At 44.5% G+C, this 27,494-nt stretch overlaps 4 protein-coding genes across 4 annotated transcripts; 3 read left to right on the top strand and 1 right to left on the bottom strand.

The window, feature by feature from the left end:
* Positions 1 to 672: 672 nt before the first annotated feature.
* On the top strand, positions 673 to 4,771 carry stap2a (signal transducing adaptor family member 2a). The gene is made up of 10 exons (XM_080503255.1): positions 673 to 1,054; positions 1,152 to 1,271; positions 1,357 to 1,413; positions 1,494 to 1,645; positions 1,735 to 1,866; positions 1,972 to 2,041; positions 2,527 to 2,629; positions 2,731 to 2,826; positions 3,182 to 3,310; positions 3,393 to 4,771. The coding sequence occupies exons 1-10, from the start codon at positions 911 to 913 to the stop codon at positions 3,446 to 3,448; spliced, it is 1,059 nt and encodes a 352-aa protein (XP_080359381.1). The 5' UTR covers positions 673 to 910; the 3' UTR covers positions 3,449 to 4,771.
* A 3,627-nt stretch (positions 4,772 to 8,398) lies between these two features.
* LOC308135805 (semaphorin-4E-like) lies at positions 8,399 to 15,869 on the top strand. Its single transcript, XM_080503927.1, has 15 exons — positions 8,399 to 8,502; positions 10,582 to 10,896; positions 11,021 to 11,166; positions 12,155 to 12,217; positions 12,308 to 12,406; positions 12,491 to 12,590; positions 12,681 to 12,791; positions 12,898 to 13,049; positions 13,205 to 13,383; positions 13,490 to 13,646; positions 13,809 to 14,031; positions 14,165 to 14,280; positions 14,400 to 14,557; positions 14,632 to 14,684; positions 14,795 to 15,869. Exons 2-15 carry the CDS (start codon positions 10,788 to 10,790, stop codon positions 15,430 to 15,432), a joined length of 2,304 nt encoding a protein of 767 aa, XP_080360053.1. The 5' UTR covers positions 8,399 to 8,502; positions 10,582 to 10,787; the 3' UTR covers positions 15,433 to 15,869.
* Positions 15,870 to 16,104: 235 nt separating this feature from the next.
* On the bottom strand, positions 16,105 to 21,332 carry cactin. The gene is made up of 10 exons (XM_080503109.1): positions 21,025 to 21,332; positions 19,092 to 19,563; positions 18,898 to 18,993; positions 18,628 to 18,773; positions 18,344 to 18,506; positions 18,050 to 18,164; positions 17,723 to 17,915; positions 17,471 to 17,593; positions 16,899 to 17,260; positions 16,105 to 16,818 (listed from the first exon to the last, which is right to left on the bottom strand). The coding sequence occupies exons 1-10, from the start codon at positions 21,315 to 21,317 to the stop codon at positions 16,328 to 16,330; spliced, it is 2,454 nt and encodes an 817-aa protein (XP_080359235.1). The 5' UTR covers positions 21,318 to 21,332; the 3' UTR covers positions 16,105 to 16,327.
* A 680-nt stretch (positions 21,333 to 22,012) lies between these two features.
* cdc34b (cell division cycle 34 homolog b) lies at positions 22,013 to 27,405 on the top strand. The gene is made up of 5 exons (XM_080503522.1): positions 22,013 to 22,790; positions 23,124 to 23,210; positions 23,322 to 23,419; positions 24,554 to 24,688; positions 25,436 to 27,405. Exons 1-5 carry the CDS (start codon positions 22,605 to 22,607, stop codon positions 25,644 to 25,646), a joined length of 717 nt encoding a protein of 238 aa, XP_080359648.1. The 5' UTR covers positions 22,013 to 22,604; the 3' UTR covers positions 25,647 to 27,405.
* Positions 27,406 to 27,494: the final 89 nt, after the last annotated feature.

Consider the following 27,494-nt stretch of genomic DNA (forward strand, 5'->3'; position numbering starts at 1 on the left):
TCAGGCAGCGCTCCGGATCGGCGGGACACCGGGCGCAGCTCCCGCCCTGCTACTACGAGGGATACCTGGAGAAGCGGGGGCCGAAGGAGAAGGTAGGTCCCCCGGGGGGGAGGGAGGGAGGGCCGGTGCTGCAGGGGGGGGTGCCACGGCGATTTCGTATGGATACGGAACCTGGTGGTCAGCGGGCGCGTGCGTGGGGAGTGTGAAGCGCACGCCGGCTCGAGCCACCATTCCCGGGGACGCTGTCAACTTCCTCATTGTGTCCGGATGGGCGAGGCGAGGCGAGGCTGCACACCGCTGCTGGTGGGGATTTGTTTTTGTCGGGGGGTGTCTTTTTGGGGGAGTGGGGGGGCTGTCAGTGCATGCAACAACGTCTTCAACTCGTCCCCACGCAGAAAGGACGGAGAAATGCCAATGATGGCTGTCAAAAGAGTGCGCGTCTGTGGAATTACGTCACGGGATGGGCTGGAGCCCCTTGTCTTGATAACAGAGCATCAACTGTTTGTCACAGACACGGCGTGTCCATCACTCCCAAACCGTACTTGTCTTCTAAAGTGCATTCTCGATATCTCAACTCTCTAAGTTACACACAATAATTCTGTATAGTCCCTCAGTTTTTGTGTCCCCCCCCCCCCCCCCCCCCCGATGGTTATATTTATGAAAAATGAGGAATGAGGAATGGGACATCCTTGCCCCCACGAGGCACACCCATCTCTCATTAGGCTCATTTCAATGCAACATGGAGGTGTAATGTGAGCGTGGCTCAGGTGCAGGGTGCTGCAGTGGTCCGTGGACACAGACTGACAGCAGCTGAGGCTCACTTACTATGTGTCCCTTGGGAAAGGGAAAAGGGTATGAGTGATAAAGAGGAAATGGCCATCGCACAGATGTGGGGGAAAAAAAAAAAAACATGCCTTGCCGTCATCACAGAAGCTTGTCTCTTTGTCCACGTTTTGGTTGTGTCTTGTCCCGTGTGTGCCAGGCGTCCAGGCGGCTGTGGACCTGTCTGTGTGGGAACTCCTTGTTTTTCTTCAACAACGCAAAGGACACCAACGTAAGTCCTGAGGTTGTGTGCTGTCCCCGGCGTGTCTCGGGTGCACTGTGAGAGAAGCCGACGCTGAAAGCGCCTGTTCTGTGTCTGTTGGGAACAGTACGTGGAGAAGCTGGACCTCTGTGGGTTCGTGTCCCTGAAGGATGACGGCAGCCGGGACAGAAACCTGGAGGCGGCCAGACTCATCCTCCGCATGAAAGATGGAGAGACCAAACTCACAGTATGCCGTGCCGCTCACGCTCAAGTGAAATCAGTCAAAACAAACACATTTATGCTGGAAATAAACGCACCGCCGTATTTCCCAGGCACCGAACCTTGAATCACGGGAGCTGTGGAAAGGTTTCCTCTACTCTGTTATTGACGTAAGTATCTTTTGTACCCTGCATTTCCTAATGAGCTCCTTTTTTTTAATTAAATGATCCTCCCTTCTGTTCAACCACAGCTGAATGTACCATCCTGCCTCACATTGCTCCCCGGGCAGCTGCAGATGTTAAAAGAGGTGGTGGACAAAGAAAGGTCCAGGCGGAGGAGTCGGAATCCGTCGCGAGCCCCTCCTTCACCTCTCTCGGTCCCTTTAGTGGGAGAAATCCCACCGTAAGTCCCCCCCCCCCTCATCCTCCATTGTGATGATGCACTGCAGTAGTAGTGCGAAGCGTGGTTACCGAAGTGCCTTTGGCCCGCAGGTGTTTTCGTCCCGTGTCTCGAACTGAGGCCGAAGTCCTCTTGGAGAGACACCCGGACTGTGGAAACATGCTGCTCCGTCCAGGCAGGGACGGCTGCTCGCTGGCGGTCACGACCCGACAGGACCTCAACGGGTAAACTCAAGCTGGATGTCCGTGCGTTCGGCTCCGTGAAGCATGGACATCCGGTTTGACCTCGAGTCTTTTCTCCTGTTTGTTTTTGCCCTTTTTGGTCTTCAGGTCAGTGTTCAGACACTACAGGGTCACTCAGAGGGATCAAGGTGGTTACGTCATTGATGTGGAAAATCCTGTAAGTGCAGACTTCAGTCTAAAGCTACACTCCAGCCAAATTTAGCCATCGTCTTTGTCTTTCTTCCATTTATTCAGTGCCGTTCATTACCAGTGCACTTCCCCATCCCAAATTAAAACAATCTTTATGGCCTATTTCGTAGAATCACTTCAAGACAGATGAAATGAGACCAGAAATTGCTATTTTAAAAGAAAAGAAAGTTATTCCATTGTTGTAAAAATCTACATTTGCAATCTTGCAGCAGCCACTGCAACTTGGATCATTCACATTATGGTCGATGAAGCGATTCCCTTAATTCAGCAGCATTCCCCACAAGTGTACGTAGGGTGTGGAGGACATTGAGCAAATTGCAAAACTTGGAAGTCAAATATTTGAGGCATGAAACGTCCTCTGGGTCGTCTGTTGCTATTTATCTGTCAGATGACAGTGAATCTGAGGCGATACCTCAAAAACCAAATCCAGCGCTGTCCACATTGTTGTTCCAGATTCCCTGTGCTACGCTACATGAGGTGATTGATGCGCTGGTGGAAAAGACAGCCGGCACTCTCCAGCCTTTCCTACTGGAAGAACCTTATGAAGAAAACATCAGTGAGAGGACACTTTAGCGCAAACCTTTATTTAGCCTTAACTTTACCCTCCTCCATAGATTTAAGGCTCCACGTGTCCCAATCTGCTTGTGTCTTCATTAGCATACGTGTCTGCCAATGATGAAAATGGAGAAAGGATCCTGCATACTGCTCCCTCCAGCCCACTGCCAAAAGCCCCCGCTTTACCCCCGAAACAAGGTTTGTTCTTGTCATTTTTCTCGTCAATTCATTTCACTTCATGCAGCACTAGCGCTCTCGCGGGACACTTGAGTTCATCGGCTCGGTTGGTTGGATTGTGTCGTCTTCCAGTCCCGCGGGCTCGTGTGCCGCTCCATGTGTTAAACTGTACTTTGGCTGCTTCCAGATTCTGGACTCAGTCCCAGTGATTTACAAGCATCTTGCATACCAGCTTTCTCTGCTGATGTGTGTCAAATGGGTGGAACATGCCGGTCGAGTGAAACACGTCGTAGACTGCAGGAGTCGTAAAACACAAGTCCATTAACCGTTCGATAAAAAACAAACCATAATGCTCCGTGCTTTCTTTTGGGAGCAGATCGTTGGTCCACCAGCCCCCTGTCCAGGTCCCCCGCTCCAGATCGCCGCATCCTGGCCTCGCCGGTGCCGGCCTCACCCACCAACCCGATGAGACGACTCATTCTCTCCCCGTCTCCTCTCGCACAGAGTGAGTAAATGACGTGTCCATCTTCGAGTGACCATCTATCCACCCGTGTCCCGGCCTCAAGTGTCCCACTGTCTCTTCACAGCGCTCAACGAAGAGCTCAAACTAAAGCTGGAAAAGAGGCGGGCCAGCCAGGAGTGACCTTGTGCATCGATCGACAGTGCCAAACCCTTTTCTCACTGCAGCTACGTACTCATCCTGTGCCTTGTAGGTGGAAGACAAGGAACTACAAAGCCGCCAAGTTGGTGGTTTTGCTGGAGCGAAGAAGCGGTCTGAGTTGATTCTCTCAGTCTCGTGAACGACTGATAAACAGTAAAGAGACCGACGAGGTCCTGAAGAGCAAGACAGACTGCCTGACACTGGATTAAATGAATGCAAGCTCATTAAACGCTACCTGCCTCAGTCAGGTCGTGACCAACTTGTGCTTTCCACTCGCATAACCTGTTTACAAACCGCCTCTGATCGAGAAGAATGTCACAACAACAACAGAAACAACAGTTTACAGGAACTATGAATAAGTGATGTTCTCACAGACCACTGGAGAGACGCTGATACAGAATGAACCACCAGCTAAGCCAATGTATTTTTTCTTTTTTTTTGTATTTTTTTCCTGCGTAAGCCCACATCTGGATGCTGAGCTGCTTCAAACGCAGGGGGGAATTTAAACAAACAAACTGTGGATCCGGCAAAATCAACTCCAGAGTGGCAAACTCTGACCTGAGACACTTCATCTGATCGGGGGCGTATAAAAGAATCCACACTGAGGCATTACTCTCATCGCGTAACACATGGCTGTAATATAAAGTGTGTTGAGCAGACCAGATAGTGAAAACTGCACAATCTCTGCTGCTCTGACTGCAATTAATGACTTAACCAGCAAAAAACAAAAAAAATAACATTTCTGTATTGTTGCTTCCGTGACATTAATGTGGCTCATTTACAGCTCTGCTGTTGATGCATTTCAATGTGTTTTCTCATCATCTGCTACTGTGTTTTGTGGTCTTATGTGGTGCTATGAGTCACCAGGACTTGTCTGGAAATCCCAGCTGCTTTCATTTCCTCCTCCAGCGAAATCTTGTTTACTGTATTAATGTGTGACGATGCCCTCTGGTGGAAGTTGTGTCCACGAGAAGGAGAAGAGACGTTCTATCTGCACAAAGATCTGGGATCTTCAGCACAAATACCAATAACGATCCCGCCACACTCTTGCAGAAGGAAGCTGATTTATTTATTTTTTCCTCCCGGCTTCGATCACAGTATTATGTCCCATCCTACATTTCTACCTGCAACATGTGATCTCCAGATCTGACGGTGCTTGAATAAATGTGAGGAATATTTCTACCTGTGAAATTAATACAAACTCGTGTCAAACTGTGAGTTCATTCATAAGTGTCTTCTTACAATGAACAGTTTCTTGTATCTTTGTACATGATGTGTTGTGTCGACTCGATGACTATCAATGAAAAGTGTTTGTTAGATTTTGAGGGCATTAAATTGTTTTGCATGGATACGAGTTATTGTATTTTTACATCTTGTTTTCCACAGTTGATATGGGAGTGAGACAATTTTAGACATTTGCATTGAAACTACTGCATCCAACATCTGGTCAAGACAGATAAACACTTGTTTTATTTTTTTTTTTATATACCTTTTTTCAACTTTAAACATCTTCAATATTATCCCACACATTCATAATGAAAAAACAATGTTTGTTAAGAAAAAACAACTATGTTTAGGACACCCAAGACTTGGTCCTCCCAAAAAAAAGTGACATTTACATTTTCTATAATTGCCGCTTTTCTTTTCAATGACTGGAAAAATAAACCCACACTCACAAAGCTTGACTCACACTATACCCCTTTTACGCCACACAGGCTTTAATATCACACCAAGTACTCATTTTACAGGAAATCCAGGATTTCCTATGGGTTTTTCACGTCAGAATTGTATTGTTAAATATTTATCAGGTAAGTGGCCGTACTGCTCCTGGTTTCATCCAAACTCACAATGATAAGTTAGTGGCAATAACAGAAAACATTGAAAAGGCACAGTGCCTGTGACTTTTGTGACAGTAGAAACATCAGGACCATATTTACTTAACTCTATTGCAAAAACAAACAAAAAAACTTGGGTCATATTTTGTAATAACATATGGCAACAGCTATTACAAAATGTGTGTTCCAAAATAATACTCTGGTGCATGATGTAATAAAATCTGTTTTTATCTGTAAACATGGTTGTATGTTTAATAATGAGAAAAGAAAATATGTATATTCAGTCTTTGCTTTTGCTCTTCTTTTTTTTTTTTTAAAGTTGCAAGTCAATCTGTATTTCCACCGGTCATTTCTATTCTCTTGAAAAAAAATGAAACCTGATTGTCAGTGCCACTTTTCAATCCACATTTTGTAATAACTGCAATATGTGACAAGTTATTATATAATGCGGCACATTGTTACAAAATGCGGCTTTATTACATCGTGAGTTGAAAAGGTATTACATTATTACATATCGCACCATTATTACATAATACAAACCTCTTAGAGGAATTCTATATTATCCTATTCAAACACATGATGAATAAATCATGAAATATGTGCAATTTTGGTCAATTGTAAAAAAGTTGTGTTTGTTTCTTTTCACTGGTGATTCTAATGTCGTCCCACAGTTCAACAAGTTTCTGAAGATAACTGGTGATGACTCTAAATTGCCGTCGGTGTCCAGAGTGGATAACTTTCTCTCTGTATCTTTGAATGTTTAAAAAAAAATTTGTATAAAAATTTAGCCAGGCGTTTACTCCCTATTCAGCTCTTGTGCATGACCTTGTAGATAACGTGAGCTCGAGAGTTCTAAATATAATTGACACCACAGCCAGAGTCGGAGCCAAAACTGTCTGCAGCAGCAGGAAAGTTTCGTGCAGGAATGATAAATAAGCAAGCAATAAGCAATAAGATAGATAAGCGATCCCTTCAGACAGGCCTTTTTTCAAAAGCTCTCGAGACAGCAGTTTTCAAACTTCTTTTAATATAAGATTAATCTGGATGCATCATCATTATTATAGACCCTTATCAAACCTGCCTTACCCTTTATTTATATATATATACACACACACAGCTTAATTATTTTATGGCACAAAACAATAACTTGATTGTTTTTCAGTCTGGATTGAGGTCAAACTCCAGCACGGAAACAACCCTTGTTAAAGTTCTGAATGACATTTATGTGAGCAGTGACACACCAAGTGTTTCAGTTTTACTGTCATTGAGTCTAATTGCTGCATTTGACGTCCAATGTTCAGAATGGCAGACTTGAAAAGGCCCTGCATTAATATTGGTTTAAACCTGACGAGCAAGATCAGGACTATTATGTGTCAATAGGTAATTATAAACTTGAGCCAATGAAAATCACTTTTGGGGTTCCTCAAAGCTCCATCCTCGTACTTCTTTGATTGAACTCTGACTGGGATCATGGAACATTATAGCTTCTACTATTCTAATTATACAGATGACACATACCTGTATATTGTACTGGCATCACTGAATAACCACAGCCAGAAAAAAAGGGTTTTTGGCCTCCGAAGAGGAAAGGTCAAAGGTCAGTGCTCAGCTGAACTCCGCGGTAGCCAAGACAACAAATCAAGCTGGAAATGTGGGGGTCATTTTAGACTCGCAGATAAAGTTCAACAACCACTTTAATTAGGACAATAATCACGTCAGCTTACTGCCGTCTGAAAAACACTGTAAGAATAAAAAGATTCCTGCACTAAAGGAGTGATTTCATCTTACTTCTCATCTGTAAAGCTACGAATGGTCTTGGGCCGAAATACTTCTGAGATTTACAAGTAAAATATGAAGCATCCCGACCCCAAGGTTTTCACCTGTGGAACAAACTTCCTGAATACCTGAGGACCTCTGACGCAATCATTTCTTTTAAACCAGGCCTTAAAGCATTATCATTTTCTTATTATTTCCAATAAATAATAGATTTTATTTGTTTTATTAAGCTGCTCAATGAAGCTTCTACTTTATTAGTTTAACTTTTCATTGAAGTAATTGCACATCAGATCTTGTGTGTGTGTGTATTGATGTATTTAGGTCAGGGGATTGCTGCTGAGAGGTAGAAGTAGTTTTTTGGTTTATTTGTTGACGTTTTTAAAACATAAGTCTTAAGACTAGTGGAACACTGAGGGCAGTGTGAGCAAAACATCCAGGTCAAAGCCATGCTATCAAGGTGAAGTTGGAATAACATGCATAATGCAGCAGTATTTGTGTCTATTCACTGTATTTGCTTTTTGTTGAGATGGAAGTCATTTTCAGTAGTAATTGCTTTTTTTTTGCAAAAAATAAAGACATGTTTGATGAGATTAGATGAGACTTTAATAATCCGTATGGGGAAATTTGATTATCACAGCAACAGTTTCACATTGTACTGAACCAATTCTTAAAACGTTTGAAAATAATGTTTCTTGGTATGGTATGGTATGGTATGGTATGGTATGAATCTGTATTAGATGAATAAAACTAAACAAACTAAACAAAAGAAACAACAAACTCAGTAAAACTGGAAGTTGTCAAATAGAAAGGTGCAGGTGTAAATATTACATGGAGAGATTGTTATAATTATAATAATAATAATAATAATAATAATAATAATAATAATAATAATAATAATAATAATCAAAGTATCCCTCCACCATCTAGTCATAAATTCCTTCAGGACACAACAGAATTTATGAGTGAACCACAGCTCCTGTTTGAACATGTCGATGGTTTAGATTTCCTCCCAATCAGACGCTTTTGTCTTTTACCTTCTTCTTTTTTCTTCTTCTTCTTCTTCTTCTTCTTCCTCTTCTTCTTCCAGCTGGTGTATTTGGAAGCAGTCGTGCCCTCTGCCGACGGATCAAAGTGAGAAAGAACAATGAGACCTTAATCAGATCCGAGGGCAGGTCCTCAGTTTGAACAGGGGAGAGAGAGAGAGAGAGAGAGAGAGAGAGAGAGAGAGCGAGAGAGCGACAGAGAGAGAGAGAGAGAGAGAGAGAGAGAGCGAGCGAGAAGACAAGAAACCTGCGCGGCCATTCGGCTCCTATTCCGCCGCGGGGTGCGAGGTGCAGGGCCGGGTGTTGAGGAAGGATCCTCCGGGAGGACGGAGGCTCCAATCACGAAGGGAAATCTGAAGGGAAAGTAGAAGATCTCCAGGCGGTGAGTCCCCCACCTCCTCCTCCTCCACCACTTCCAGCTCCTCCACCCCCCGGAGCTCGTTCTGTTGTGAAACCTGAGAGTTTCACCACGCGCACATGTCCGGACGTCTTTTCTCCGCTTTATTCCACTTTGTGAGGTTTTTTTTTTTTTTGCAGTTTCTTAAAGAGGATCTTTGTTAAAGTTGGTCTTAAAATCGTGTTTGAACAGGTGTTTCTTTTTTTCTTTTTCTTTTTTTCCCCTTCCTTGTTGTTTGGGCGTGTCCGCGCGCAGGTAGGGTGTTTGACGGTTAACTGAACCCAGTGCGTTAAAAAGAAGAAAAAAAAAAAGAAAAAACGGCTCACTTGAACAAATCTTACAGATTTATAATGACATGAACAGACTTAACAACACAGACATGCAGGGAAAATTGCTGGCGTTGATGTACTTTTGCTGCTGGGGCGTTAGATTTCCAGCCCATTTGCGTGTGTGCGCGTTTAAAACATTAACAATTTGCAACCTTTGACCATGTTTATGGAAATATAGTTAAATTACTAACCTTATCCATCTGAATTATAGTAAAATTACATACGTTAACAAATACAGGCACGTAGTAAATATATCTAGACTATATGTGTCTTTATTTCTAATGTTAATAGAATAAACAACTAACTTTATGTGCTTTGTGGATTATTTTGCCTATTGCAGACATAAATGGCGCAAACATTTAAAAAGCACGCAGATAGAACGACGCATACACACATAGTAAAGTTACAATTCTTAGCAACGCATATATAAAGTTGCAGTATTCAGCTTATATATAGTCACAAACGTTTTAAAAAGGCACATGGGTGCAGATAAAACAATGCATGAAACAGAGTAAAGTTGGTAATTTTGATAATTAATACAGACATAGCAAAATCACTATCTTTACCAGTGCATGCAAACGGTATATAGTAAAGTTACTTACCTGAGCAATGCCTCTAGCTACAGAGCTAGATTTGAGATTGCATAAAGACAGTGCTGACTTCAGAAATGCAAGCAGACCTGGTAAAAATGATAACTGAAACAGGTAATATAGCCTCAAGTTAAAGTTGTTTATGTCTACCCGTTAACATCAATAATTCCCTGTGCCATGTTTTTTTCATACATTAAAAAAAATGTCTTGAGAGCTTCTATTGGGATTCTGATTTTAAACAAACTCTCCCCTTAATACTCAGTTATTACGTGGCCTTTGGGGTATACTGTGCAATGCTGTCTGAACTTGACAAGTGATAAGATACTCATTGGAACACACTTGCCAAAGGGCTTGTTCTTGCTTCGGTGCATGAAGTTGGTGGTCATGGCGCAATATGTGCGTGCAGATGTACGCTGGGTGAAGCTGTCTTTTGGCTCCAGGGCTAAATATGTGAAGCATCTTATTAGCACTGCATTCTCTGACATGTCGTGGCTCATCAGCAAAACACACACAAGCGCCTCTCTTCGGGGGAAAAAAGGCGCGCATACGCAAACACACACACACACACCCACTTTGGACGGCTGTACTTGTAGTAATAACGCTTGACAGAGTCGCTGAAAACGGCGGCCGTTATTGTAAAAGTTGAGGTCGATAACCATCGCGGCTCATCACCCCGTGTTTTGCTCGGGCGAACGTTTCTTTCCTAACCAACACGTTTCCTGTCTCTTGTGTGTGAAATTGCTCTTGCAGCAAACACGGCGCAGGCACTCTCCTCCCGTCTGCGCCAGACTTTGGCACTCCGCGTGAATCTCTCATTGTGTTGGTGTTTGGTGCCGCAGGAGAGCTGAAGTTGACATCCCTGCACCCCTGCTGAATGCCTTTCATGGCCCTGCATTAACATCACTATGGCACTGACAGAATTACTGCCGCGCTGACTTTAGCTCACTCTGTACTCTCTGGCAAAACTCCTTCACTTTGTTTTAACACATTTTCATCGTGTATTCTCACACCCCATGTTTGTTTTTTTGTGTTGTCCCCCCCCCCTCCATTACGTGTTTTCGCTGCACATGTTAAGAGATCCCTTTCTCTCGGGTCTCATGTCCGACGAATTGATTGTGATATCCGTACAACCTTGTCTCTTTCAGCCCTCCCCTGCTTTGTTTCTTTGGTCTGTGCCATCCATCTCACCATGGACAGCCTGCTGAGCGGGGCCAGTAAAGGGGCCAGTGCCCTTCAGACAGCACAGACCTCATCGCGTCATAGATGCCACTCGCTGTCTTTACCCCTCTATGACTGACTGTTAGGGGGAAACAATAAAGCCTAAATTCCTCTTCGCTCAAACAAAGGAGCCATGCATCCGCTGCTGTCCCTCACTGTCTTTTGCCTGCTGCCCCTGGCCTTGACGCTAGAGGAAGACTCGCCGTTGGACTGTGTCCCCCGCAGATTTGTGCCTTACCATAGTGAGTGTTTCCTCTCCGCCTTGTGTAACGTTGACGTTTCCAGTTTGGCCTCGGTCATTGGGAATCGAGGGCCCCGATCGCCGATGGGTCCCCGAGTTTAAAAGAGTGGACGTTCTGTCTCCAGGGGACAACAGCCATGTGTTTCATGAGGAAGGCGTGTTCAACTACTCCACCATGCTGTTGAGAGAAGACCTGAACCTGCTGCTTCTGGGTGCCCGGGAGGCGGTGTATGCTCTTGACCTCAGTGACATCTCCAAAAAACTTGCTGCAGTAAGAACATGAATAGATTGTCTGCATGTCATTAATGGCTTGTGTTTGTCTGACGACAAAAGACCAAATTCCTTATCGCAGAACTGCAGGGCTTTCAAGTACAAACCTGGGTTTCATAAGCAAATCTTTACACCACAATCTCGCATCATAACAGAGATCACTAACTTGACAAACTGCACAATTAAGTTTTTCATGAGAGGCGTGCATCAGTGGAAGACAACACATCTGGCAGGCCGTGGTACACGTGCCACATGCAGCTGCAAAGAGTCCATTTTGCAAATTACAATAGTTTTATGTTAATTTTTTATTCATAATTATCAATGTGTACATGTATAAATGTAATAAATGTGTCTCTGAACAGCCTATGCTGCTATACAAAATAAGTTTTCTTTGTCTAAAGTTTACCCTTTTACTACCAGTGCAATGAGTGTGTGTATCAGCAGCTCAATTTTCAGAAATGACAATTTACCTATGACTATTTAAAATGACTATTTATTTAATATAATATAATATAATATATTATAATATAATATCTAAAGGTTTACATAGAATGATCTAATTATTTATGGATTTTATTCAAAAACAGTCAAAGCAAAACTGTGATGTTTGTTGTCTCTGTCAGATTAAAAAAACATTTTTTTTATTTATACAGGTAATCTAGTTGAGGTGCATGTTTTCATTTTTAAGAGAGACATAACACAACACAAAATTACATGGTATCTCATGAGGTGACTGGCAGAATAAAATGAAATGACAAGGGCATACATATATCAAGAAGAGATAATAAACAGTATGTCTTAGTGATGAGGTCGTTTGTGGTCGCTGATTTCTCATTTCCTCAACATTTTAAATTGTTTGCCCTGCGGTCACTTGTGAAATAGCGCCACGTACAATGCCAAAAGAGAATTGCATCTGTTTATTCCTTTTACAGAACAACCGACTCTTCACTGTGAAGAAAATTAAATTAAGTTTTGCTTCATTTATTTAGGTTAAATGGGAAGTGACACAACAACAGGAAGATGACTGTAAAAACAAGGGGAAAGACCCAGAGGTTGGTTTATTTAATGGCTTACTTGCACATTTCTCTATTTAAGGTTTTTCTGAGACGTTCTCGACGTGACTTATTTGATGTATTTTGCAGACTGAGTGCAAGAACTACATCAGAATCCTGCACAAGATGGAGGACGACAGGATTTATGTGTGTGGAACGAATGCTTTTGATCCCGAGTGTGACTACATGGTGAGAGATTCCACCGGCCACCTGTAGAAACCACACAGATTGTTGAGTGACTTTAAGATCGGCTGATGTGTTTGCTGGGTTTAGTCTTATGCGGATGGGAAGCTGACTCTGGAGAAGAAGGCTGAGGATGGTAAAGGGAAGTGTCCATTTGATCCTTTCCAGAGATACGCCTCTCTCATGGTTGGTGAGTAGCGATCGTGCAGCCAGCGAGTGACCTTATGGATCAAATCCAAACCTGCCTCCATGGTTACGTCTGAATTATTTGTCCCGCCAGACAATGACCTGTATTCTGCCACTTCCATGAACTTCCTGGGCTCGGAGCCCATCCTGATGCGCAGCTCTCCCGTCTCCGTACGCACCGAGTTCAAAAGCTCCTGGCTTCATGGTTGTGCAGTAAATACTTGAATGCATTCAACTTTTTTTTTTCCCCCATGTCCGTGTCTTGACCTTTTTCGGTAGAGAATTTCACCTTGACTTTGTTCCTTCGCCAGAGCCCAACTTTGTCTCCATGGCCCAGATGCCGGAGAGCGACGAGAGCGCGGAGGGAGACGACGACAAAGTCTACCTGTTCTTCAGTGAAACGGCTGTGGAGTGCGACTGCTACAACAAACTGGTGGTTTCCCGCGTGGCTCGCGTCTGCAAGGTGACGACGAGTTTACACTGAACGCGTGCACCCATCGCAGTTACAATGGCGTGTACGCCGCACTTCCTCAATGGCTGCCGTCCCGCCCTTTCCGCTGCCTGATTGCGCATCCTGTTTGTCTCGGTGCCCGTTATGTCATCGGCCGGCGGTCACAGGGGGATCTCGGAGGTCAGAGGACTCTGCAGAAGAAGTGGACGTCCTTCCTGAAGGCCAGAATGGACTGCCCAGTGCTCGAGTCCCAGCTGCCCTACATCATCCAAGACACATACCGCTGGTGTGACCCGGGGAAGCATTGGAAGGAGTGTGTTTTCTACGCCGTCTTCACCCCGCAGTCGTACGTTTGAACTCACGGAAATACCAGTGGTAAAGAGGACTGAGAATCTCTTGCCCATTAATCCCTTCAGCATTGTAGTTAGAATGAATTCTTCTGTGTGCTTCAGGGACACGTCGGGTCTGTCTGCTGTGTGTGCGTACCATGTGTCTGAAATCAGCAAAGTGTTTGCGGAGGGGAAGTACAAGACCCCCGTCACCGTAGAAACCTCTTTTGTCAAGTGGGTGATGTATAGCGGAGATGTCCCTGTCCCTCGGCCTGGAGCTGTAAGTCGACACCGATATTCAGTGTGCATGTGTTTATTCTATTGTTTTTTTTTGTTGTTGTTTTTTTTTGGGGGGGGGGGGGTTTGCAAGTCTTCCCAACAGGAAGCCCAATCTCTTTGTGTTCTTGACTCCGTTGTTCTCTCTTTTCTCTCTCCCTGCCAGTGTATAAACAACGAGGCTCGTGAAGCAGGCATAAATCAGACTCTGGACCTCCCAGACCGGACCCTTCAATTTATCAAAGATCGGCCCCTCATGGACCAGGCCATCCAGCCAATAAGGGGGAAGCCCGTCCTGGTGCGGAAGGGGCCCACGTTCACACGGATCATAGTGAATGAGGTGCAGGATACAGATGGCGAGAAACACCGTGTGATGTTCATAGGCACAGGTTTGTGCGGTCGGGATTCTTTTTCAATCATATTTTTTTCAAAAATATATTTGAATATGGTTTACTGTTCTAACTTGATGTCATACTGCACACTTGTGAAAACGGCACGTTTTTCTTGTCTTTGTGTGAAAAGAGGAAGGCACGATGCTCAAAGCAGTCAACTACAACGGAGAGATGTTCATCATCGAGGAAATACAAGTGTTTGATCCCCCGGAGTCCATCAAGATTCTCAAGTTTTCTGACGTGATGGTAATTTAAATTCATCACATTTAAATCCATGATTCGTGGTGTTTTGAGGTGGATTGTTTTACATTGACGCCCGACGGTGAGTGTCTTTGCTCCGTGTTGCTGTGCTCCAACGTGTTCAGGGTCACCTCTATGCTGGCTCAGACTACGGAGCTGCGCAAATACCAGCTGCCACCTGTGAGAGGTCGTCATCCTGCATGGACTGTGTCCTCGCCAGAGACCCGTACTGTGGCTGGGACGCCACCGTCAAGAAATGCATCTCTCTTTCTAATGCACGCAGGTCGGTAGCTCTCCAAACAGCAGCGCTTTGTCTTCTCAATACGCTCACTGCGGTTATTTTGTCTCTTTCTTCAGAAAGCTAATCCAAAGTGTCAAGAAAGGAGATGCTTCTCTTTGCCCGGATGCAGGTAAGTTATTCACTAACCATTTACACTTACAACCGCATTTGAACAGATGTAAACTCCCACCTTCACCTGTAGCCCTCCCGTCGATTCATTCGTCTGTGTTTTGATTTCAGACCCTATCAAGCCTTTCAATCAGTCAATCTGGCCTGGTGGTAATCTGAAGTTAAACTGCCCTTCACCTTCCAAACTGGCTAAAACCAGCTGGGAGCGGGACAACGGCGCCCTGGAGCCCTCCGCTCGCTTCCAGGTACTGGAATGCGGCGGACTGCTCATTCTCAACGCCTCGGTCAACGACGCTGGTCGATACCGCTGCGTCTCGGAGGAGCGCTCCAAAACCGACGAGTACACAAGCACTGTGGCCGAGTACCAAGTGTCAATCAACCCGGCAGGCTCGGGCAGGGGGGGTCTGCCTCTGCTTCCCCAAGCTCAGACCGATGGCCCCTCAGTCACTGGACTGCAGGTCGTGGTTGCACTTCTTGTGATTACTCTTCTGGCTCTCTTGGCCTGGAACTTTTACAAAGGCCATCTACCTCTGCCATGGAACTGCGGGAAGAAGAGCGGCGGACAACCTCAGGGCGCGCACGACGAGGAGGCCCTGAACTCCTCCCAGGCTCATGGAGCTGCAGCAAGGCCTCCGCCTGCAGAGGACAAGCCCCTGGTGGCGGAGGGCGACTACGCCCCCGGGAACAACAACCACACCGGTGAGGAGGGCGCCTCTCTGCAGTACATCGACGACGAGTCCGAAATCTGAAAGCCACAAGCAGGACACTTTAATTTTTTTCCCACTGCCACAATGTAATGAGGGTCCGAGCAGCAAGGAGGTCGGAAACTATTGGGACCCATCAGACATTTTTACAAAATACTGGATGCATTGGTTCATCTGTGATATGACAGATAAAAAATTCATGTTCGAGGTGTTTACAGCAAGTTGAGGCACAAAAACCTTCCAGGCTTTGTTTTGAGTGACTGGACTGCTTGAGACTTGACACCAAAAAAAACCCAACAACTTTGGATGTCTTTTGTCCAAGTAGGAAATACTTGAATTTCTGCCTCGCCTTTCATTTTATATGCAAGTCTGTTTTTGGATTTCCTACTAATACCCTTTTATAGAGTAGGATATGTTGTACAGGTATGGCGATCACAAGGAATGTTCTTTAACTGAAATTGAGCCACTTATATTTTTAACAACTAGCTGTAAAGATCTGTTAATGTAATAAAATCTTTTAAAATGGAATTGTCATTTCAGTGTATTCACGTTTTCTTTTCAGTAACATTTAATTTGCCAAAACTGGAAATCACCTGCAGACACGAGTCATCTTTGTATCTGCACGAGTATTGAGATTCATAAAATGGCCGTTACATTTCTGTATTAGCAGCAGAAAATCAACATGCAAAGAGTATAAAGGGAGGGGAAAAAAACAACTTTAATGCATGTTTTTTTGAGACCTCACATTTACAGTTATGGAAAACGGTACAGGAACGTTTGTAGATAAAAAAAAAAAAAAAAAAAAAGCTGCTTTCACATATGAGCAGCTAGAACACAAAGAACAGTGACTCTCCTGCCTTTTTAACAAATTGTGGGAATTAGAAATATAAAAAAAACAACAGCAACAACCAGGGCCCTGGTCCACACTTGTTTGTTGCCTTTATCTCCTGTAGCGGTATCTCTTAAAGTGGAACCACAACTGGAAGATCCCATTGGCGAACTGGCATCGGAAGCCATGTCGGTGCGAGTACTCCCACTCTCTGTTCACGATCTTGAAGGCGATGTCCTCGTACGGTGGGCCGGCGTGAAACCTTAAAATCCCAAAGTCCTTGTTGTCGGGACTGGGCTCCAGGAAGTACTGCGGGGTGGAGCGCTTGTCGATCAGGTCCGGGTAGAAGATGTTGAACTTGTAACCTTGGACGATTTTGGGCGGAGGGTTGTCGAAGTCGTAATGCGTCTGGTTGTACTTGTTCCACTCGAAGCCGGTGTGCACCCTGTTGAAGAAGCGGGGCTTCCTGGGCCGGTACTTGTCGGCCCACAGGTACATCTTCCCCGTGACGGGAATCTCCACGCTGAACTGGGCCTCGTCGTTGCCCATGCCTTCTCTTGCGCGACGCACAAAGGCGTCCTCGGCGCTTTCGCTGGCGTCACCTGACGGGAACATAAAATACGGCGAGTCAGCAGATTTCACACATGCGTCACCTTCTCTTTATGGCCGCGCGGTCTCGTACCGGTGACTTGGAGCTGTCTGCGCGCCAGCTGCAGTCGCTGCAGGTCTTCTTCCGGGCTGATGGTGTGCGTGTCCAGCGGCAGCTCGGAAGTCGTGAGCAGCGCGGGGCTGTACCGGCCCGAGTCGTACTCCGCCTGGCTCTGCTGGATGAGGTCCTCCTCCGTCAGCACGGCCTCCACCGCCTCGTCCTTCTCCTCGTCCTTATCGCTCTTCTCTGCTCCATCCTCACCCTGGCCTCCCGCCGTGGATCGGCTTGGTCCCGCCTCCTCGTCTCCCGGCTCCCCGCCTCTGGCTCTGCTTCTTGTGGAAGAGCTGGATGGTTCCTCTGTCAGGGAGTCTCTTGTTTGACTTCCAGTCGCCTCTCTAGAACACAAAAGTATGAAGGTTTTTTTTTTTGTCGACATGAAAACGCAGTGCATCACAAGGACCAAGGTATTCCAGTATTCCAGACAAGTATTCCAGTGAGTCACTATTAATTTGACGACCCAGAGGAGGGACATTACAACGCAAAGCTCACTCTTGTTGGGATTGTAATAAAGTAGAGCAGCACATGTGACTCCAGTGGAAACTTACCCGTCATCGTCACTCCGAGACTCCTCTTTGATGATGGGGAACAACGGCTCACTTTCTACGCCCTGCTCTTGTTTCAGCTTGAATAGCTTCTGCCGGAGAACATCCTGGTGTCGTTCTCTCAACCTGGGACAGAAAAAAAATGGAAACATACTTTTATCACCACCCCTCCCTAAAAAAAACAAACCCCATATACACTATAATATGCTTCAGAGCTCTATCGAATACGAGAGGAGAACTTATTTAGAGTCCCACCTGGCTCTGGCCATGTAGACCCTGACTTGCTGCATCAAGCTCTCCCAGTAACCGATATCCAGATTGGACCCTCCAGCTCGGATCTTTGTTTCGATGTTCATGTGCAGCGCCTGCAGCTGGCTGTACGTCTTTCCTTTGAACACCGACTGAACATCTGTGCTCACAGCTGTGTTGATGCCCTCGCGACGGTCGCCTGGCGATTAAAAGGGTTGCAGAGACAAAGTAATGTTTTCGGCTTAACTAAATAAAAATAAACGACGTGAAGACAGAGAGAAGCTTGGCCTGATACACTACTGTGGGACCATAGCATGTGAAAAAGGGCGGTACCTGGTCCTTTCCCGGAAGCCTCCAGTTTTCTCAGCTTGCTGATCTCGTCCTCAGTGATGGTCGTCATGTCCCTCCAGAAGTCCACGTTCTTGCCTTGCTCCAACTCCATATAAACCTACAAGAGCAACGTGGAGCCGTGAAGTTGTTGTGCTCATTTTGAAAAGTAGCAATTGACTTTTTACATGTTCAGAGTCAGAATGCTTTGGCTTTTTATGTTTCCACTATAAAAGCAATTCTGGCCTGATAAAGCGACCCTCGGCTCTCATAACACGACACATTTCTGGGACTACCAACCTTTATGTCCTCCAGCAAGTCGTCCATGTCGGTGACCGTCAGCCCATTGAGGAACGTGTAGGGTTCGTGCATCTCCACAGCAAGATCATCATCCTCTGCACTGATGTACTTGGCCAGAAGGTCAATGGGCTTGGCGCGACCGTCACGGATTCTAATCTTAGATCTAAACAAAGCAAAGAACGAAGCAGTGTGGTTAAATCAAGACGTCACTGTGGGGACAATGTAGGAAGTCCTCAGTGGCGTGACAATAGTTGTTGGAAGGAAGCAGTATTGGGTAAACCGACCGGAGTTTGGCTTGATGCAGATGGAAGTTGTCTTCCTGCTCAGCCCAGGTTTTGAAATGTTCTGCCTCTTTCTCCCTCTGCAGCATTTCCAGCTCCGTCTCTCTCATGGCCTTCTCTCGCTCTCTTTCCAGACGAAGTTGTTTCACCTACATCAACCCAAGTAATTATGATTAAACGTGTCGTGTGCACTCTCTCCTGGTCCCTAGCTACGGATTGACTCTCAATGGTGCACCGCCTTAACACCAGTGTTCACTCGTCCTCGGTATATACCTTTTGCAACTCCCTGCGGTTTTCCTCCTGAATACGTTTGTTCCTCTCTTTCAGCTCTTTTTCTCCAAGGTGACCGATGCCTTTCCGATCCAAGGCCTGAAAACATGCACAAAGCAAAGATACGTGGAGATATAAATGTAATTTCTAACGCACGTTATTTAAGGACATGTCGATAACAATGACAAGCCGCTCACCTTCTGCCATTTAAAGGTACCCAGTAAGTTGTTGTCGCCAAACGGATTGTCTGCGTTCGTGTATCCCATGTACTCCTCGCTCCAGCCCATCTTTTCTCTCCGCTTCTTCTCCTTCGCTTCTTTCTTTGCCAATCTTCTGGCCCTCTTCTCTTCAGGTGTTTCCAAAGCTTTCATCCGCTCCCTCTGTTTCTTCATCTCCTCTTTCTCTTTGACGGTGCCGTTCTCGTGATCAGATCCTGAGCTGTTGGACGACTCGGGTGAACTTGAGCACTGCCTCCGTCGGTCCCTGTCGGACCTTTCATGGCTTCTTTCGCTCCTTCCTCGCTCCCGGTCTTCACTCCTCTTCCTCCGTTCCTGACTCTTGTCTCGGTCTCCTTTTCTTTCCCAGTCTCTGCTGTCGCTCTTCCACCGCTGTCGCTCCCGGCCCCGCTCTCTCCTCTGTCTGTCTCTGACTGGACTCCCTCGGTCTGGACTTCAGGGCACAAAGAAAAGGTTGTTTATTACAGATTTTAGAGGAACATTTCCTTAGTTTTCCCACATGTGTCACGGAAAAGTTAATTCTATTCAAAAGCAGAACCCTAAGGATTGCAGATAATCTCCCAGTAATTAAATCGATGTACTATTCCTGCTTTGATCCACTGCAGCTGTGTATTACAGTGGTGATGCTTTATTCATGTTGTTAAATGTACAAAGAAAATGGAAAAGTAGAATACAATTTCACTTAACACTTTAACACTAATCAAGCAAAAAAATAATAATTATTGAGTGAATTCCACACCAAGCAGAAAAATATAGAATTGTACAAAATTTCTTCCATCATTTTCACCATTAAGACTCACGTCCACCATCATGGCGTCCATGAAACGTCTCACTTCCATTTGTCTGGCAGCTTCCTCCTCATTTTCTACTACGTACAAGACAGAGCTACCTCAACTTTGTCTCTCATTTTATCACTTAACTGTTGCTCTGATGTCCATTCTGCTCACTCCCAGTGAAAAAAACTAATAGAAGCTATCTGAGGGCCTCCGAAAACTAAACGTTTGAGGAAGAATTTTAACAGATTCTGCAACAATACTGATAGTTAGGTATTGTCTTTTCATCACATGTCAAATTTTTCGGTATAAAAACAACCTTGTATACAGTCAACATCAAATCTTTAATGAAGGTTTTATTAACAAACATATTTAATTGACCAATTCTTAAGGTTCTTTGGATTTAGAGTGCTGATTTAACAGCTTTAAAGACGTTTGATCGTTGGTCAAAGTAAAAAAAAAAGAAAAAGAAAAAAAGAAAAGGTTTTGCAAGCAAACAATTATCTCTTAAATAAATATGCTGAAGAAACTGAACATTTTGATGTGACTCGTTCTCACGTTTTTTGAGTGGCTTATTCTAAACCCTGAAAGTAAAGTTTTTTGGGTGGGGGGAAATGCATGTGAAGAAAGAGTAACAAAGACCACGAACAAAGGTCCAGTGGATAAAGATCGGTAGACCGCGTTTAATGGAAAAGGTATAGCACAAATACCCAAGAGTCCAAGAAGCACAACTTAGGAAACAAAATAGAGGAAATGGAGTGCAGACAATACTGAAAAGGACATTTCTGGATTGTAAAAACCGAGCAATGTATAAACCTGTATTTTAAATCGAGTATAAAATGAAGGCGTATCACAAGTGCCACTTGAAGTGGCCTTGGTTTTATGTAGGTACTGTATATGAAAACAACTGCTACCAATATAGATTTGGGAGGAAAACTTTTTGCATTTTCACAAATTGGAAAACGTCTTTGAGTAACTTTTATGCATCTTTAGGATCATGGACTAAATATTGCAAAGATGGAACATACGGGTATTTTGGTCCGATGGGGCTATATGCCGCGTGCCTACTTATGTGCCCCTTTCACGGTTGACTAACTTCACCATAATCGTAAACCTGTTACCTTGATGATCGACCCCTGGACTTGCTTTTGAGACCAATCGGTCCCGGCCTGCGGTCGTTCTCTGAGCCGCTACCCGAGCCGGAGCGGTCCCGGCGTTGAGGCCGTTGGCGTGCCGGAGAGCCATCGAGTGAGTCTCTGCTGCTGGACCGCCCTCTGGCAGGTCTATCCGCAGATTGCCCCCGGCCTCTCCTTTCCTCTGGAGAGCGGGACTGGATCACTTTGGACTTGTTCCGGCGGTCCTGGCCCCGGCTGTTAGACCTGGATCGGGATCGACGTCGAGATTTCGAAGCCATCACGAACGTTATTGGGGTCCGAACAGCAGTCAGTCGCGTAAATAAGAAGTAATACATGTAATTCTGGTAAAACAGTTAAAGTTACTATTAAGTTTTAAAAGCATATTTCGCCCCCTTAAATTTTAATTGATAACCATTTTTAAAGCTGTCACAAAAGAACAACTTCAGATTGATAGTTATTCCAATTTTTATGCAGGCGTTATAGAAGCCACCTCAAAGGTACTGTCTATGAAATGGCGCACAATACTGACATCATACATGTAGATTAGAAAAAGTAAAGTAGAAATTATAATCGGGTTTTTTTTATTGAATTTATCACGGATTATTGGACATCAAAATAAAACAAGACGATGGAGTACTGTCGCTATGTTGCAAAAATGTATCGGTAAAAATAGGTCAGATCGGCTTTGGAAACACAAACAAGGTTCGCGTCTTCGTGACGTCATGCGGAGGTAAATGTAGTTTTCTCTAATCACTCTCAGACCAAATATTTCATGGAAAAAGATCAGTACATCGCCAATTTTTTTTAATTCAGTCGGTTCTTACTAAATAGTCAAACACTGCGATATGTGTACGCACCAAACCATGACATTAAACGCACATTAAAGAGAAAACACAATGTTTACAGATGACGATTGGACTACATGTCCCATAAACCACTGCGTGCCATTGCCTATTTTCAGGGAAGAGGGGACTCCTTTCAGCAACATTTGTCTTTACACAGTCCTCGGTTCGGACGGAATAAACTGCCTTTTGGGCAGTCGTCGCGGAAGTGTTTGCTTCGTACAATTTCAGGCAAACCCTTGTGTTTTCTTTTCTTATCCGGCGCTCGTATGCTTTGAGAAAGTCTCCGCTCGCCCGTTGATTGGCTTCAGCTGGTCGCTAAGGTAGAGCTGGTGAGCTAGCCCGCGTTAGCCAACGGCTACCACTAGATTTACGGCTTATACCCGAGGCTTTCCTTCCAGGTAGATCCACTAAAGCTGGAGGCGCTGCTCAGCCACGATGCTTTGGTCACTTCACCAGTTTTCTGAGTGTTGACATCGGTAAGAAAAAACCCTAAACAAAACCCCAAACCAATTCATTTGCTCCGAGGGAACAAATCCACGGAACCTTTGTTAAGGCTCGTGTCGCAGCCTGACGGGTTTGGCCTGTTTCATTGTCTCTGAACGTTGGAAACGCACAAGTTGTTTTCGGTGCCGGTTGGTGGGACCGGCCAGGCTAACTTCGCCGCATTCGCGTAAACAAAACCCGTCAGCTGTCGACTCCGGATAATCGTGGAACAGCAGTATGGCGCAGCACGACCCCTCTCATGTAGCCAGTTCACAGAAGGCACTCATGTTGGAGATGAAGAGCCTCCAGGAGGAGCCTGTCGAGGGTTTTAAAATAACACTGGTGGACGAGGCTGATCTCTACAACTGGGAAGTGGCCATTTTCGGGCCACCGAACACCCATTACGAAGGGGGGTACTTCAAGGTAAGTACACTTTTAAACTTTGGAGAAATTCTTTCAACATTTGCTTGCAGGACTGGTAATTATGAGATTCGAAGTGTTTATAATACAGGCTGGCTTTAAATCTAGGTGAGTACTGATTACATCTTTCTTTTGATGCTCAGATTGATATCAAGGTGGTCTATTACAGTGATTTAATCTTTTATTTTTATTTATTTAAATTTTTTTAAGCTTCCTCATATTCATGTGACATGTTGGAAACTCCCCACTATCGTAAAACCTTTGGCATCATGTGTTTGGTTTGGTGACTAAAATACCTTCTTTAACATGTTGCATACGCTCTGTTTTATGTCCTAGGCTCGGATCAAGTTTCCTATAGACTATCCATATTCTCCACCTGCTTTCCGTTTCCTCACCAAGATGTGGCACCCCAACATTTATGAGGTCTAGTATATCCCCCTCGCCAACAATTCTCTATCTCTTAACGCTCCTAACTGCTGCACTCGCTTTGACTGCGTGGCCTGTTTTGAAACAGTTGGTTTCTTCTGTCTTCAGAATGGAGACGTGTGCATTTCCATATTGCACCCTCCAGTGGATGACCCGCAGAGCGGAGAGCTGCCTTCAGAGAGATGGAATCCCACCCAGAACGTCCGGTAAGCGCTCCCTCGTCGTCTCCCCTCTCTGGCCGCCTTTCCCTTTTGTTCTCTCCGAACCACTTTAATAATTTACCTTGCTCCGGCTCTTATCGCATGACATTCGTCCTCAGTGGCACCTTTCGCGAGTTTCCAGAAGCGAACGCTGAATCCTTACGTGGTGGACGTTGTTGGGAAATAATACACTTTCAGTGCATTGAGTATTATGGTTCACCACATCTGAAATAGTTAGTTTTTTTTGGTAATATTGAACCGACTTAAGATTTACAAACTAAATCTGATATTTTCAAACATTTTGAATTCTATTTGAATAGCACACCTCTGTTGCACATTAGCATAAATCTCGTTTATAACAGAAGGAAAATTGAAATGCCTTTATAGATAGCCAGGCAAATGAACACAATGATATTGCAGCTCACTTTAAACTATTTTATGTTTTCACACTGCTGATGAATGTTAAATAGAGTTGCTGATCAGATGATGGAGATAATTAATATGCTGACACCTCTGGTTTCAACTTCTCTAAAGACTGCTTTGCAGTTTTGATCAGAAAAATGGTAAAAACATTTTTTTGGACATACTTATAGATAAATAAACCTAAAACAAAGACAACATACAATGACTTCCAACTGGTACAATTTTGAAGAAGTAGCTGGGTGCAGCAGTGTTGAGCACTGAGACATAACAAATAGAACTATCTCTATTTTTCTCTGTTTTGCTCCTCGGTGAGGAGAGCTAGTAATCAAACAGAGGCTGGGATAAGCCAGAATCCAACAGTAAGCAGCAAATTCCAGCTTTATTTTAAACAGGCAAAGTGGTTCTCTTTGTTTGCTGAAGGAATTGGTGGAGCAACATAATAGAAACATTTTTTCACATTGGTGTAACTTTGTGTTTTAAACTGCATTATTGTCTCTTTTCCAGTTTTGGGTGTCGGAAAAGATTTTCACTCGATTTCCAAAGATTATTCGTGACCGAAAAAGTATATTTTTATATAACTCATTAAAAATTTATTTCGGATTAGGTTTTTCCTTAACGGAATGCCATCAGCCTCATGAGCAAGGCACGGGGCCCCCACAGTTGTCAGTGTGGCAGGTTTCACACTCACTCGTATATCACCTTTGTGCTTTGCTGCAGGACCATTTTGCTGAGCGTCATCTCGCTCCTGAACGAACCTAACACCTTTTCTCCCGCCAACGTGGACGCTTCAGTCATGTACCGGAAATGGAGGGACAGCAAAGGAAAAGACCGGGAATACGTGGAGATCATCAGGTACTTTGACCATTTATGAAAAAACTTTACTATATGTGGTAAAATCCTTCACCAGCAGTGGAGTGGTGGTGATAATCTAAAATAAATACACACATTGTGGTAAGTAATTCATATTGACATTTGTATTTGTTAATAATTCGTGGCATTGTGGGGCAGTATGACCTCGTCTCTGGACTGTGACAACAGGTCACAGCCATCTGTCTGTTTATCTTCTACAGAATTTGATCTATCTCAGGGTTGCGAGGTGCTGGAGCCTGTCTGTCCCTGCTCACTGTACGGTGACGGCAGGGTACACAGGGCGCTGTGGCCAGACTATCACCCGGCACTCACACCTATGTGTAATTTAGAATCCCCAAATAGCCTTAAATGCAGCACTTGGGACTGTGAGAAGGAACCAGAGTAGCCTGAGAAAAGCCCAGTCGAGCACAGGGAGAACATGGGAGAGACGGAACGTTCCCCATGCTACTTGAACCTTGGAGTTTCTTGTTATGTACTAAAAGTGTAATCCACGAGACGCCCTGTTCCAAAACACTTAACATTTGACAGAGATCCCGTGAGCAATGTTTTGATTAGAAACATTTTTCAGCTATAAATGTGGGAATTTCGTCATTTGCACATGCTTTTCAATGGATTTGATCGTGTAATTCCTCACATCTTTGTTTGTATCTTGTTTTTCCTTTCAATTTCTTAGTATTTCACTGATCAAGGGTTACGTTTTCCTCCACGCGCTTTCTTATCCTCTCTCAGAAAACAAGTGGTGGCCACCAAGGCGGAAGCCGAGCGCGACGGTGTGAAAGTGCCCACCACGCTGGCCGAGTACTGCGTTCGCACACGCGCCCCGGCCCCCGACGAGGGCTCCGACCTCTTCTATGACTATTACTACGACGACGACGACGTGGAGGGCGGGGACGGCGACTGCTGCTACGACGAGGACGACTCTGGAAATGAAGAGTCGTGACATGCTTCTTCTTTTTTCCTTCTCCCTCTCGACAAGAACGCCCAATCTAGTTGACGTACGCTACTCCTCCTTTCTCCCCCCGGGGGTCGCCAAATATTCTAGGTGCACAGCCGAGAACGATTTGAAGCTTCCCTCCTCTTAACCAATAAACAGAGCTTCTTTTCTTGAGCTTCTGAGTCCGTTTCAGAGGTTGACACTGACGCCTCGTTGCAGAAGGGTCAGACCTGGTAAGATTTGCACCAGCACAAAAGTCACCAGTTTCTTCGATTTTGCAGTTTTCAACTTCACCTGAAACCTTACTTTCAGAGAATAACCTTGTATTCCCGCCCAGTTGTTTAGTCCCGCCCCACCCCCCGTGTGTGATGAGGTAATTGTTGGGTAAACGCCACTGTCGCCAATAGCAACATTTGCACTGGTGCAAACTCTTCCAATCATTTATCAGCTTCTCTCTTACATATCTTTGGTTCCCTCATTGTAACCGGCGGGAGTTGCCCCCCGGTAGTGTTAAAAGAAGAGGGAGGACCTGCTGCAGCCTGCTGGCGTTGAGCAGCAGACTGCAACTATCCCGATATTTCTTGAGTTTCACAGTCTGTCTCGCTTCGATTGGACCGGACATGAATTGTCACGTGACAGTGTTTTCAAAGTACTTGTGCATGCCCGAACATCTTTGCAAGCTTTTTTCGTCTCTTTGATTGGTGGACTGTTTACTTAAATGATGATCTGTTTTTCAGCTCTGTGATAAGAAAAGACTTGTGACGATGGAGGACTCTCTCTTTCTCTCGCTCTCTCTCTCCCTCTCCACCTGGAGGACTGGCTGGCTCCGTCGGTGGGCCGCGTCCTCACGTGAACAGTTTTGCTAACATGAAATTGATCTTTGCTGTGTTTCTTCTGGTTACTGTTGGATGTGTTTCTCTGTCATTTTGAGTGTGGGGTTGTGTTATTTGAAGTAGCTCAGATTTCGAGTTGTGTAGAATGAAAAGGGTTTTTGTTTTTTTCATGGGAAAGGGGGCGAAACTAATTATTGATCTGAAATGTATTCCTCCTCAGGGCCTCTGTGAGAGGCCTGATGGATCCAAAGACCTGAAGCAGTGTGTAAAAGAAAGCCCAAACTGTTTGACTGTCCGTCGTACTCTCGTCTTTGTTTGCTCTTTATATGCTTCATTATTTTAGTCACTTCCTTGGTTTGAACTTTATGCCTGCACTGTTTGCTTGAGAACGATTTCCACGGTGAGATATTTAGGTTTGATTGGAAAATAACTTGTAGGTTGTGTCTGTCTGAAGGTGTTGTCACTGTACCCAGATTATCGAACCTTGCAGTCCCTGAAAGTGAAATGGAAAAGGCCACTGTGTTTTTATCTTTTCCTTTTTTCTTTTTTCTTCTTTTTTTTTTGAGGGGGGGGGGGGGGGGTTATTTACACGCTTACGTTTTACTCTAGTTTAGAGTGAATGGGTTTTGAATTATATTATGGGAGTATGTGTCATCTGTGTGTATTTTATTTTTCCATCAGCAATATTGATTGTTTGATTTACTTCAATTGGGACATCATACTGAATTTTCTCAGGATAATAAATTACATGTGACTAAACACACAAAACAAGAATTTATTTTCCTCTTTAGGTAGTCTTCAATGTTGGTTTACACAGCTTCAAGAAAAATTATAACCAATATACACATGTAGCTGTTTGGGTGAGCACCATATTGTTTTATTCACCTGTGTCTTTTTATTTTTGGCTATTTAAAATAAAGAATTTGGAGAAAAGTTTGAAAATGGTGGAAGTAAATTTTGCAACAGTTTTACAAACGGCTCTTTGAAGATAGAGGTTTTTTTTTTAATGAACTTGAGTTTT

The sequence above is a fragment of the Blennius ocellaris genome (assembly GCF_963422515.1).
Source record: "Blennius ocellaris genome assembly, chromosome: 10".
Lineage (NCBI taxonomy): Eukaryota > Metazoa > Chordata > Actinopteri > Blenniiformes > Blenniidae > Blennius > Blennius ocellaris.